Source organism: Xenopus tropicalis, chromosome 9, assembly GCF_000004195.4.
Source record: "Xenopus tropicalis strain Nigerian chromosome 9, UCB_Xtro_10.0, whole genome shotgun sequence".
NCBI classification, from domain to species: Eukaryota; Metazoa; Chordata; class Amphibia; order Anura; family Pipidae; genus Xenopus; species Xenopus tropicalis.
Genome location: NC_030685.2, coordinates 71,862,322 through 71,876,765, shown reverse-complemented (window position 1 = coordinate 71,876,765; position 14,444 = coordinate 71,862,322). Strand labels below are relative to the sequence as shown.

Genomic DNA, 14,444 nt, shown 5'->3' with positions numbered 1-14,444 from the left:
CTCTCTTCACTGGTGTGTGGGAGTGCACGTGTGCACTTCCTAAATGCCATTTTAGGAATTAAGGGCCGCCCCCTGGGATCATAGGATTCACAGTGCACACAAACAAGCCAAGGCACACATACATGCTAGGCCCCATCAGCCAATAAATGGGCAGAGTTCTGTCTTTTTCTGCCACACTACTTCCTGTTACAGTTAGAGCTGCATTATTTCCTGTCAGCTGATCTCTGAGGGAGCACACAGCCCATCACTAAATGGCGGCTCAAGGGAAAGGAAGTAGAAGGACAATATTTACTGATATATATATTCCAGTTTGGCGAGATTCTTTAATAGGTCACATATAATATAAACTGTATACCAGTTAAGTATTCATTCTGGGGGTATAGTTTTTCTTTAAGGCCTTGAGTTTTCTGGAGAATAAATGTCTTTATGTAGTTTAAAGGATAACTAAACAAATATGGGTAGAAATGCCATATTTTATATACTGAACTTACTACACCAGCCTAAAGATTCAGCATCTGTATAACTGCAATGACCCCCAAAGCTATGCGCAGCAGCCCTTGTACCCTAGGCGTGTCAGTGGCATTGCACATGCTCAGAACACTGCTGGTTATTTTTGCACCATTCCTAATAACAGTTTTCTAGATCCCATATTTGTTAAAAAAACAAACAAAAAAAAACACTTTTTTTTTTAATTTCGAAACTACGTCTTTTATTAACATATCAAGGCATATATTCTTTTGTCTAATTACTAAATCGGTTTGCAAATATTTTACAGTGAAGTATACATTTCCATATTTACAGATCAGAGTTGTAAAACGTTGCAAAAATGTATATATATTTATATCGCAAGCAATATAGAAATCTAACCTTAGTATATTTAAATATTTATAGCGTGTACATTCACTAAAATCGCCTACTTACAGTATGTACATACCGGTATAATATATATATATATACTTGTAAAATCAAGTCCATGCTATATGTACCCAGTGGGAGGAGCCCCGTGTCTGGGTAAATAACCTTACAAAATAGAAATGCAATGAACTGAAACCTCTTATTTCTAAACATGCTTCCAGTACAAACCTGTTTCCTTCCCACCCCACTTTTTTTTTTTTTTATTTTTTTTTTTTGCAAACAGTGTATTTCTGTAAAAATACTTAAATGGCTGACTTTCATGAGTTTGAATGTTCAGCGCCAGTTTATTCACAGGGAAGAAAAGGAAACAAACAAAAAAAAAGAAATGTTAATTGAGATGAAGGCGAAATGTTCGTCAGGCACTGGGAAATGATATTCTATGTTTTATTGTATGTTATAGCATGGCCTTTTCTTAGCAACTTTTCACTTGGTCTTCATATACAGGTATAGGACCCATTCCAGAATGCTCGGGACCAAGGGTATTCCGGATAAGGGTTTTTTTCATAATTTGGATCTCCATACGTTAAGTCTACTAAAAAATCAATAAAACATTAATTAAACCCAATAGGGCTGTTCTGCCCCCAATAAGGGGTAATTATATCTTAGTTGGGATCAAGTACAGGTACTGTTTTATTATTACAGAGAAAAGGGAATCATTTAACCATTAAATAAACCCAATAGGATTGTTCTGCCCCCAATAAGGGGTAATTATATCTTAGTTGGGATCAAGTACAGGTACTGTTTTATTATTACAGAGAAAAGGGAATCATTTAAACATGAAATAAACCCAATAGGGCTGTTCTGCCCCCCAATAAGGGGTAATTATATCTTAGTTGGGATCAAGTACAGGTACTGTTTTATTATTACAGAGAAAAGGGAATCATTTAACCATTAAATAAACCCAATAGGGCTGTTCTGCCCCCAATAAGGGGTAATTATATCTTAGTTGGGATCAAGTACAGGTACTGTTTTATTATTACAGAGAAAAGGGAATCATTTAACCATTAAATAAACCCAATAGGGCTGTTCTGCCCCAATAATGGGTAATTATATCTTAGTTGGGATCAAGTACAAGGTACTGTTTTATTATTACAGAGAAAAGGGAATCATTTAACCATTAAATAAACCCAATAGGGCTGTTCTGCCCCAATAAGGGGTAATTATATCTTAGTTGGGATCAAGTACAGGTACTGTTTTATTATTACAGAGAAAAGGGAATCATTTAACCATTAAATAAACCCAATAGGATTGTTCTGCCCCCAATAAGGGGTAATTATATCTTAGTTGGGATCAAGTAAAAGGTTCTGTTTTATTATTACAGAGAAAAGGGAAATCAAGTTTTAAAATTCTGAATTATTTGATTAAAATGGAGTCCATGGGAGACAGGCTTTCCTTAATTCGGAGCTTTCTGGATAACAGGTTTCCAGATAAGGGGTCCCATAACTGTATTATTTTTTATAGTTATTATTTGCCTTCTCCTTCTGACCCTTCCCAGCTTTCAATTGGGAATCCCTGACCCCGGCAGCCAAAAAACAATTGCTCCGTGAGGCTACCATTTTCTTGATATTGTTACTTTTTATTACCTGTCTTTCTATTAAGGCCCTCCTCTGTTCGTATTCCTGTCTCTCTTTCAAATCACTGCTTGGTTGCTAGATTAACCTGGACCCTAGGAAACAAATAGCTCTTGAAATTCCAAACTGAACACAAAGCTAAACAATTAAAAAAAACCCCATAAATAATAAAAATGAAGACCAATTGCAAATTGTCTCAGAATAGGCCTTTCTACATTATGCTGAAAGTTAATTTAAAGGTGAACTACCCCTTTACGAACTGTCTTGCCGGTTCCCATTCCCAACATCAGTCACATTGGCCTTGGTATGCCTCGGCACCCATTATAACCCAATTGCTGGCCCAGGGGCTGAATGATTGAACTGTCCCCACATGGCCCTGCGCTTTGGTGACCAAAACCAGAAAAAAGACTTGACAGTCGATCTACGGCCGAATACTTATGCAGTCTTTGAGAATATAATAAATAACCAAAGTGCTGCTGGATGATCGGCTACATACCTAGCCTATAGCACAGAGGCAATGACTATGTAGCCGTTGCAATTCATAAAGATGTATTGGAAAAATGACTACTGACAATATTCACTTTCTGTGCTTGTGTGCTTTCTGGTACCCATGGCAACAATAACCCTGTCTTGCTTTATGGCAGGGATTCTAGATATAGCAAGAGTCTCACAAGACCCTCACAGCAAAATCAATAAGGCCAATGGCATCTGGGGCATTACAACTGCCTCTCTCATCACTGCTGTGACCATCAGGGCCGGAACTAGGGGTAGGCCTAGGGTGGAAAGGTGGTAGGTGTATAATCAGTATGTATGCCTTAAGCTAGATCCTTGGTTGCATCTGTAATTCATAAAAGTAACAATATCTTAGGGCCACAGCGATGCCACTCAGTCTGCCAATGAGGCAGTTGCACCCAGGGTCCGGCAATATCTGTTTTAGAAATAAGCCCAGAGCAATAATAAACTATGTCAGTGCCTGGGGGAAAGGAGGAGGCAACTGAACAATAATAAAATTTGCTTTTCCATGAAGAGGTGGCTGAGTCTATTGAGAAGATCTGGTCACAGTCGTGCTTTGGTGCCTGAGTCACGGGGCACGGGGAGAAAGTGACTCACTAAACACACTGCCAGGGAGTCACACACTATTGGTGGAGGGAGTCGCTATACTGGTTGCACGAGGCAAGAGATGATAATGGGCCTTTTATTCTGTGCAGAGTGAGTGCTGAGGTACTAAAAAAACATCAATTCAAATATGCAGGAAGAACTCAGAGGGTTGTCATGTTATTAAATACCTAGGAACTTCATAAAATGACACCTTTTATAATTGCACCTAAGTTCTTATCCCATTCATTCTACCACAGATCCTGTTATGCTGACTGCAAAAAAGCCATAAAGCAGGGCACAACTGCTGCTCTGTCAGGGAAAGGAAGGAAAGGCAACAAAACCGCACAAAGCTCTCTAGAAACTTTTCGGATAAATAATCCCCTCCCCAAAACGCCTTTTCTCTCCTCTGCACAGCGTTACACATGGAGCCTCATTTACAGCTGCTGCGGGCAAAGTGCAATTTTCATAAGCAAGTTTGCAATGTTTTTTTTCCACCCACAATGCAGTGTTTTCCTGCAGAATTGTAGCATTACTCTGTGCCAAGTTGTGCCCGCTGCAGTTGCTGCTGTTGTGCATTTTTTGTGAATGGCGTGCAAGTTGCAGCTAACGTTATCAGGCTGGGTGTGGGGGTCACTCCTGGCTCGTCACATGCAGCCTGTACCCGCTTACCATCATTAAACAGGAAGTGCTGTTGCTGCAAAGCGTGACATCAGGGGTAGGGGTAGAAAAAAAGTTTAAAAAAATGTAAAATATGGATAATATAGGTACTATAAGCTAAGATATATGGAAAAGACCTACAATCCAACTTGCACTCCCACCGACCCACATCTATACCCGCATCTGAAAATACTACCCACAACCAGCAGGGTTTCCGTGCCACTGTAGGACTCTAACGGCAACCATGTAAATGGGAATAAAAGCTTAACTGCACTTCTGCTTATTGCAAGGCGACCACTCTGAGCTTTCCTGGCAAACGTGTCTTTATTGTCAGAGTGTATACTGATATTTTCCCAGGTGTCCATATGTGCACAAGAAAAACTGTCATTCACAGATATAATGGTTCCACCACAATTCTTTTTAAAAACAATTTAATGCTGGCACCTTTTGCAATGCCCACCCTGCCAGTAAACGTGCAACTCTGCATAGGTCAAAAGATAATTTGGAAATGTAGAATCTACGGTGACAAAAATAGAAAGCAACCGACAAAACGTAACGTTTCGTAAAGTATCCTTTTCCCAGCTATTTTACATTGCAAAGTGGTTTGGCTCTAGTGACACCTGCTGGTTGTGTATATAATTGCAGCACGTAAGGAATAGTACTGTACATAGATTGTATGTAACATGCATTGGCAAATAAATCATGAATGAAGCAGGCAGCATGCAGAGCTTGTTGCATTTGGAGCAGGCAGGGATTGCCAGGAATGGCTGGCACAGGGCAGCGTATGATCGTCCCATCCCATGGGCAGAATAAGTATTGGACATGTAGTAATAAGCATATCTGTCGTATAAAGAGACAAACTGAGATGCTGGACACCAATTCTGAATAATGAGCCAAGAGAGTGAGGCAGGCTGGGAGTTGTAATGCCAAAGGTTGACTGTCCCAGCCACATACCAAGATGATAATCTATTCATCTACATTGTGCCGAGTGTATTTCCATGAATTAAGCAGCCAATAGCAACTCGACCTGTGCAAGCTGGGCTAAGAATGGTGGCAAAGTCAGCAAAATGAAGGGAGTGATCTAACAGCATGACCAGCCATAAGGCCCAAACATGACCCAGAAAAGGCACCGGGGGACAGGAGTATCCCCGAGGTCTGCCATTGCCTTTACAAAGAAATATCATAAAACTGTGGCAACTCATTAAGCAAAGAAAGTTTAGCACCCCTTTATAGATGGACAAATCTCACTTTCCAGTAGCTTTTATGTTCAAGCAGACATGTTGCTTCTGCACCAAATTACTGGATAGGCAATTAGGTGGTTTTACTTTTACCTTAAGGGCTGGGAGTGGGGAAAGGACTCATTATTTTATATACTGGAGTAGAAAGGCTGTCCAACCTCTGATCTACCTAGACCTCTCAGGAACCCAACTCTGTTAAGCTGTCAGTGCTGGCAATGAAACAACTAAAGGGTCATAGATTGGGGGATATTAATATAAAGTGTCACGGCCACCACCTTGCCTTATTGTCACCTTCTATAGCTGTTTTTGTCTACTCCAAGGCCCCAGGGCAGTTTGCCTTTTGGCACCCCCGCAAACATATCAGCTGGGATTCTCACTGGAGCATTGGGCCACTGAATATCCTAATATTATTGTATTACTGTATTACTATTCCCAGCAGTCAGTAAGCTAATAAACACCACCAGAACACAGGGCAGATGTGAGTTCCTGTCCCACCACTTGTGGGTATAACTTAGATCCAACTTAAAAACATGATATGGAGCAGCCACAGACAACTTATAAAACCTGTGCACTGGCTTGATCAATTTTGAGGTAAGGCAATACAAGTTTACTGTCCATGCATGGAATCTTCCACCAAAGGGAGCAGATACCACCACTCCAGCAGCCTACAAACCCCAAGCAGTTCACATATAGTTAATCCAATGGGAGAAAAACCCCTACAGAACCAGGAAAAACTCTACAGAACCATTTTCTAGTCCAAACCACTTTCATCGCTTTGAGTTGGGGTGAAGTTGCACATGAACCAAAAGCCAGTGGGCTACAGCAAAAGTCATTGATCTAGAATGAAGAATGAATGTTTTCTATTTGAAATGCATTCTGTTGTAGCAACAGATTTAGCAGTTCCTTATGGAAAATTTTCAGGCACAGCAGGACCCTGCCCAGTAGAGCTTACTCTCTAGTTTTATTGCCTAAGGCAGACAGGTTAATTAGGTCACAATGAACAGAGCTACCCTTCCATGTGGGTCATGTGAAACTCAACATTGCTCTTCTTAAATCACCAAAGAGGATCCTTGGTTCCCCAACGCTCCTCGCCTTATTCATTCTCAGCTGGATTGTGACATTTGGTCCAAATTGACAGTATTCTGACGTAGACTAGATCAGCAGAAATTCTCGGTAGACAGGACTGAAACTAAATTGAAGCAATCTCCTTGCTCGATATTTCTGCATTGGACGTGGATGGTCTTCATAAGCTGACCCAACGGATGCAAAAGCATTCAGACAAGTAACATTCCATCTCAGTGAAATAATTTAATGCCATTCTTCATGCGATATAAACCCATTTCATAACATGCAAGTGGTTAAAAAAAAAACGAAATTAAAAAAATATAAGGTGCCTTGTGATGCTGGCAGTTTTAAGTATTGAGCATACAGTCTTTACAGGATTTTACAACATGACTTTTCAGCTGTACCTTTATAAGCTTCAAATGTATCAAAATATACAGTACTTTTGCATATTAGATATCCATTTTTGCCCCTGAGTCAAGTATAGAGGATTTCTATATACAAAGAGGAAAACAGCCATTAAAAGCACTTACATTTTATTTGAAGGTATACTAGAAAATGAGCTAATTTTGGATTAGTTCCCAGGAAGACCAGGATCAGATTCATGTCTGTTTAGGCCTACGACCCCTAGGCTGTTTACGGAAGAATCTGGCAAGGACGTGTGTCTGATTGGATTGAGATAGGACGGGCAATGTCTGGGCTGGCTCTCTAATGGGTGCTCTTGTCCGTGATCCACCCCTTGCGCCGGGTTGTCTTCTGGAGTTGGGTTTAAGTGAGCTCCACTTGAAAGTGATTCTTTGGATTTTGGTCTTGATTTCTCAAGTTCTGCAAGTTCAGGGCTCTGTGGGATACAAAGAACAATAATAATTAAGGTATTACTTTGTTAATGTTCAAAGTAAGATGTGTATAGTTGCCCCCATTAAATAAGAAACCATCATAGAAATGACGAGTTCATTAGTGGTCAAGGGCTTATCAACAAGATGGGAGATTAGAGAAGCTCTGGTTAACAAAGTGGTGCTACATCACAGTCTTCATTGAGGGTCCTTTATATGAAGCAGTGATCTATTAATAGGTACAGCAGCTCCCACATCTAGGATTGAGGGGTGGGATGACATGGGGCCAGCAAAAGCCCCTGCTAGTCTAAAGCAAGTTTAAATTTTGCCACTAGTCATCCTCTTGCAGGTCTCTTGCAGGTCTGCCAAAAGAGGGTCTCTGGACCACCAGTTAAGAAGGTCAAGCACAGGCTCATAAAAGCTTCCAATTCAGCTCTTCCAAGCTGAGTGGCCTTTGTATGGGGCCCTTGAGAGGGCCTGCCCACCCAATATCTTGCTAAAACTCAGCAAGATATATATGGGGCAAATATGATGAAGACCACATTGGTGCATTCATGTTGCCCTGTCTCGATGGGTCACTGTAGGCTCGTAGAATCAACTCACTGGCTAGAAAGTACAGCAAAGAACAGAAATAAAAACACTTTATATCCATGTTGTCCAACTGTCATTTTTTGTTGAGTTCCAACTTCTAGCACCCTCCAGCTGGAGCATTTCCATTGGTCAGAAAGTACAGCTTTAGCCCCGGTGGCCCTATGTACATTACAGATCTACATCTGAATACTTGCCTGAGATGAAGGACTGAAACTTCTATCAGTTTTGATGGACGCCTTGGCATGCATGCTCTGTACCCGCCGAGCTGTCGGCCTGGCATATTCACAACTGGCAGTCACCATACTGTAGGCCGGCGGGATGAGGGACGACTGCCTCTGCAGGAGCTGGAGAATGGCTTGAATATCGGATGTCATTTGCAATTCTAACCTGTAAGTACAGATGATCCACCTCAGTCAATGCCTCTACATTCATCCTGTATTGGAACTCCCTGCCTACTCTTCTTCTTATGTTACTTGGTAATAAGAGTAACTCATAGCAACTAGTGATGGGCAAAATGCTTTGGCAGGCATGGATTTGCAGCGAATTTCTGCGTTTCGCCATTGGCGGATTTTTTTGCGAAACGGATAAAAAATTTGTCGTGGACAAATTTGACGCAAGTCCAAAAATCTTCTGATCCTGTTTGCGGCGAAACAGGACAGATTTGGTCATCGTCAATAGCAACCAATAAGATGTTTGCTTTTAAACAGGTGGCCAGTAAATGCTACCTGCTGAATGGTTGCTATGAGTGACTTAGTGACTTTTATTACATAACCTCCTAAATAACATATTCAAGTCTATTGACCATGAAGCCAAGAGTTAATATACAGTTATGGGTTAATGACCAGGTCTTGTTACCCTAGTGTAATATATTTGTTCCCCATTAACCCTTCTATATTTCAAAACTAGGGGTAGCCTTAGACCCAAAGCTCCATTCGGGCTTTAACAATCAACCCCCTTATGTAATAAAAGGCACTAAGTTTACCCAGTAGCAGTAACCCATAGCAACCAATTAGGTGTTTGCTTTTAAACAGGTGGCCAGTAAATGCTATGGGTAACTATGGTTGCTATGGGTTACTGCCCTTGGGCAAACTTATTGCCTTTCATTACATAACCCAAAAAGTATCTTACAGAACTGACAAGCTGTATCTGTTCTGTCCAATATAAACCAATAATTTCTCCCTTATTGGAAGCAGCCCTCCAGTGACAGCATTTACTGAGTACATATGGACTGACAAAATGAAAAATAACATTTATTTTCCATGGACCTTTGCTTGAAACCAGTAGAATTTGCTTACTCGCCATTTCTAATGCCATTATTTAAAATATAATTGGGCTCATTAGGAACCCTATGAATGTTTCCCAGGGCATTAGACTCCTGTATGTTAATCCTTCAGGCGCAGTTCTACTAAATCATTTAGCAGCCGATCAATAGGAAAAGGGCTATGTACAAACACATCAGCGATATTAATTGTTGTGATGTTTCTATTTTAATTGCTTTATCGAAAGATATGATTTTCAGCACATTCATAAACATGACTGGAATTCAATGACTGAGTAATAGGCGACCAGAGCGAAGTTTTATAATCAATGTTTTCTTTTTTTCTGGTCGGCTGCCAATTTGTTACTCCCAGTGATTCTGCTAACCTAGGACCCCGGGCCAACGCTTCTCTTTGTAAAACACATTGGACCAAGGTACTCTCTCTAGAGTGTGCAGCGGCCATCTTTGTGCCTGTTTAGCGCTCCCAGGCTGGCACAGGCAGAAGATGGAGGTGGAATCAGAGTTGCCACTCGGCTGTGGTTTTGCCACCAAAACAGGTGCTCAGGCTGTTATTAAAAAAATATCAGCTTTACGGCCCAAAGCTCATTTTTCTAGGCCCCCAGTTATGCAATACAGCCTGACTGATTCCTCCCCTATCCAGTCCCTACCAGTTTCCCATGATCTGTTGGTTCACACCTTGATCTTCCACCAATCACTGTCCCTTTTACCTCACCCTACACCTGGCATTGCTGCAATATTTTGGATAGGAAAAGGTGGAAATGCAGCCAGCATGGGCCTGCAAATGTGCCCACTGGCCACCGGCCACCGGCCTATATACAGGTCACATACAGGGCTGCCTTGCAATGGCCACCATGGTCCCTCTCACTGAATCCTGTATCTGTGTGAGGTGCAAGTACTTTTTAAATAAGCCCCCTTGTGTTTGCATCTGGGGTCTCCATAAATGACCCCTATAGTATATGCATTAAATCTCAATTATAATGCCTGCAAAATATGTAAAACTACCTAATAGGGTTGCCATCTTTCTCTTCAGAGCAATGTGGCAGGGGCAGTGATATCAGGGGGTGGGGGCGGTGACATCAGGCGGTGGGGAAGATGACATCATAGGGCATGCCAATGTTTTAGGGGAGTGATTGTGACAAACTATGAAGTTGCGGCCTGCATACTTCCCAACATTTGAAAAATACAAAGATAAAAAAAAATAATTTTTGACCACGCCCATTTTGGCAGCCACACCCCAAAATGCCACTCCCATTTTAGACAATTTGGCAGGTTATTTAAAGTTTGAACACATTTCTGGGGGTTTTGGGGTCTTGTTTTATGTGTTAATACAGTTTTGCTAATAGGCGAAATTACCCTTTAAGATGCAAGTCCCAGTTCCCCCCAAGAGACCTGTTTATCTTATTAATTACACATTGTATCTCAGTGCAGGGGGTGAGTATTCTGGGTTCTCTGCCAAAAGCTACTTATCTAATTAAGTTTGAGAACCTTTGTATCTTTTTTGGCATTTAGTGCAGGATATCAAAGGGAAATGAGGGGCTTTTCAATAAGAAACTGGGACTGCGGGTTGAGCTGCTAAAATTGGGATTGTCCCGTAAAAATCGGGACAATTGGGAGGTATGGCGGCCTGTGATTGGCTGCATTTCATCAGATGTCAAAAAGCCAGGCAGGCAGTTTGGAACCAGGCAACCCATCTAAAACCAGGCAGGTCAGTGCCTGTCCCGGGGAGCACAGCTAGTTTATAGCAGGGAGAAGACATTGTGCAATTGCAGTCTCTGTTACTTAATCTAGGCACTGCCACTATGCTGGGACAGAGGGAAAAATGAAGTAGTACAATATGTGAGCCAGTTACCGGTTCATCTGTTCCTGTATCAAGTCTAGTCTCTTCTCCATTTCTCCATACGTGAGGTCGTTATCAGCTTCACAGATTCCCCATGTGGTGTGATTTAATGCTGAATGATTAGGCGCGCTGTCATGTAACACGGCGTTCTCTCGCTCCCAGCTCCTTGTACCCGTGATATCTGTCAAAACACCAAGAAACATATCATATCTCCTACCTGCTTTGTAGCAGAAGCCTCTGTAGAATTCTTCACTGATTTTTATATTATTATTGCTATTTTAAAAGACCGAAACCATCAAAATATGCTAATATTGTGTGCCATTCTCCCTGGCAGATTTGCTTTAGTTTGTTCAGGTTAGAATGGATGAGGCTAAATCACCTCAACTGGCACAAATTCTTTATTCGACTGAGATCAGGGTTTGTCTGGCCCCGGTAGAGCATTCAACTGTTGTTCTTGAATCACTCCAATGCTACTTTGGGAGACCATTGTTCTGCTCCAAGCTCCAGTTATTTTGTTAATAGCCAGGTAGACAGGTTCTTTTAGTGGAGGATATACACTCCTTAGTCATTTGCAAAGTATATGGAATCCTGAGAAGGAAACCAGAAACCTCCTAAAACTTCCATTTACAAGGATTACCCAAGGGCAGTGATCACCAACCAGTGGCTCAGGGGCAACATGTAGCTCCCCAACCCCTTGGATGTTGCTCTCAGTGCCCCCAAACCAGGGAGTTATTTTTGAATTCCTGACTTGGGGGCAATTTTTGGTTGAATAAAAACAAGATTTACTCCAAATAAAGCCCCTGTAAGCTGAGTGTGCATTGAGGCTGCCTAATAGCCAATCACAGCCCTTATTTGGCTCCTCCATGAACTTTTATGGTGCTTGTGTTGCTCTCCAAGTCTTTTTACATTTGACTGTGGCTCATTAGTAAGAAAGGTTGGGGATCCCTGAAGGCTGAAGTAGATGGAAATTATAGAAGGAATACTGGGCATCCTTCCCAGAAATCCTTATGTTTTGTATATGTCCTTTTGTTTTAATAAGTAGTGCGTTTCTGGTGATAAAAAGCAGCCTTAAAGCTTGATATCACCCCACTACCACCATCATCACCATCACATGTTACTGTTAGTAAAGTGTTTTTGAGGGGATTAGATGTGTATTTCTATGCTCTCTCTTGGTCTCATCTGGCCACAAAACCTTTCCTACATCACAATTAGATGAATCTCAAGCTTTTTTGGAAACTCCAGGTGCCTTTTCACAAGATTCTTTTTGAGCGGTGGCTTCTTTTGCACCAAACTCCTATGCAGGCAAGCTGAAGGAAGAGAATAGCTTCCGAGTTTTGGTGCTACTGATGTATTTTTTCATAAGTAGAAAGGTTTTCTATCTGCTCAGTACTAAACTCAACAGAGCAGAACTATACTTTCATAGGGCACTTAGCCTTGGCATGCTTACACAGTGACTAAGCCTATCTATTCTGTATCATCTTACTGACTGTGGCTTCCTGCCTCTTTATAATGGAATAAAGAAAACAAAGTCCAGGTTATTTCTAAATATCAGGACACTGTTATGCCCCCTGAGGCCTACAGGTTAAGCTGGCCCTACATGTTCAGATTTTAGCCTTCTTTTGGTGAACGTCCGGATACCAATCGAACGTTTAAATGCAACGATCTAAAACTAACATTCAGCAAAAAAAAAAAGTGGATAGGGTCTGTAAATGGGCGGGGAAATGGGCAGACTGGGTGGGGTTATAGGTGGCAAGTACATTGTAATACGGGTGCTGGTGAAACACCGGCCAGGGGCAACCCTAATGGTGCCCCATTACAAACAATAGTTGGCTGGTTGTCTTAGTACAGAGACATTATAAGTCTGTGTTTCTTTTATTCTGGAAGTTTCTTGCTGTATCATCACTAACAGCTGTAAGGATTATAAATCTATATGTCTAGACACAGTAAAATAATCATATTTATATTGTTTTCCAGGGCTAACTACTGGGACTTGACTCCCATTGAGTGCACAATTATTAAGCTCAACGTGACACAATTTAGTGGGAAAATACTCATAGCGCCTAGATGTTCCGACGCATAGGGGAACAAAGACACATTATAAAATTGATAACAATCTAATCCCTGTCTTAATGGTATTCCTCCCCTCCGCCCGGAGCGGATTCATGAATTAAGACAAGAAGGATATGAACTAGCGAGCACTTAAAAAGCCAAAAACAACTCTAATTACATTTATCGCCACTGACATAAAACTAATGCGCAATTACAGCATTTCCCTCTTATTAGATTGTTAGTGTTTTGTGGCTACAGCCATCACATCCAATTTTTTCACTGCTTATCGAGTCTTTTTTCCTTCTTCCAAAAGAGAAAGCACTAGGCTCAAGTATGGACTCTATATAGAAAAGCACACTTTTTATACACTTGCTATATCTAACTCTTCACTAAATCCGCACTGGGTTGCCTTGGTAGGGGTTGCCATGGAGGCAGGAACACAAAGCGTCAGCCCAAATAAATCCCTAGGAAATAAAATCTTTCAGCTGGAAAGTCTGGAATGGCTAGTCCGTGGAAAGACAACCTGGGTTCTAAAAACAAAGGAAAAATTACAGGATTTCATTGCTATTCACATTCTTTTCCATTTGCAGGCACAGGTATGAGATCCCTTATGCAGAAACCTGTTATCCAGAAAGCTCCAAATTGCAGAAAAGGCATCTCTCAGATTCCAATTTAATCAATAATTCTATTTTTCAATTATTTCCTCTGTAATAATAAAACAGTACCTTGTAATTGATCCTAACTGATATACAGGTATGTGATCCCTTATCCGGAAACTCATTATCCAGAAAGCTCTGAATTACGGAAAGCCCGTCTCCATTTTAATCAAATAATTCAGAATTTTAAAACTGATTTCCTTTTTTTTGTAGTAATAAAACAGTACCTTGTAATTAATCCCAACTAAGATATAAATAATCCTTATTGGATGCAAAATAATCCTAATGGGCATTGCTTATTAAGACCCTTATGGACTAAGGTCCCAAAAAAGTCTCCTTTTGCAGGGGTAGAGGAGTTCCATCCGTGCCGTTCCTTAGTGCCAGAACATAGTCTAAGCAACTTAACTTACATATTTTGCCCTTGTGCATAGTTTTATCCATCTACTTGATATCAGATGCAGTTTTTTGACAGTTGCCATGGGGGGATCAGGGGGGTTTAGCAGGCTGTAATAAAGTGATGTCAACCCTTGATGTACAGGACCTTTAGATCAGCTGTTCTCAACCTGTGGGTCGGGGCCCCTTTGGGGGTCGAACAACCCTTTCACAGGGGTCGCCTAAGACCATCGGAAAACACGTATTTCTCATGGTTTTAGGAATA

At 41.2% G+C, this 14,444-nt stretch overlaps 1 protein-coding gene across 4 annotated transcripts in view; it reads right to left on the bottom strand.

Moving 5' to 3' along the window:
• Positions 1–3,012: 3,012 nt before the first annotated feature.
• Positions 3,013–14,444, bottom strand: part of kcnh7 (potassium voltage-gated channel subfamily H member 7) — a 235,827-nt gene continuing 224,395 nt past the window's right edge. For all 4 annotated transcript variants that reach the window (XM_031893163.1, XM_031893164.1, XM_031893165.1 and 1 more), the window contains 3 exons: positions 11,094–11,262; positions 8,160–8,352; positions 3,013–7,382 (listed from right to left, as the gene is read on the bottom strand). In XM_031893163.1, the coding sequence (XP_031749023.1) occupies positions 7,116–7,382; positions 8,160–8,352; positions 11,094–11,262 (629 nt within the window). In that variant the 3' untranslated portion in view covers positions 3,013–7,115. The remainder of the gene's footprint in view (positions 7,383–8,159; positions 8,353–11,093; positions 11,263–14,444) is intronic.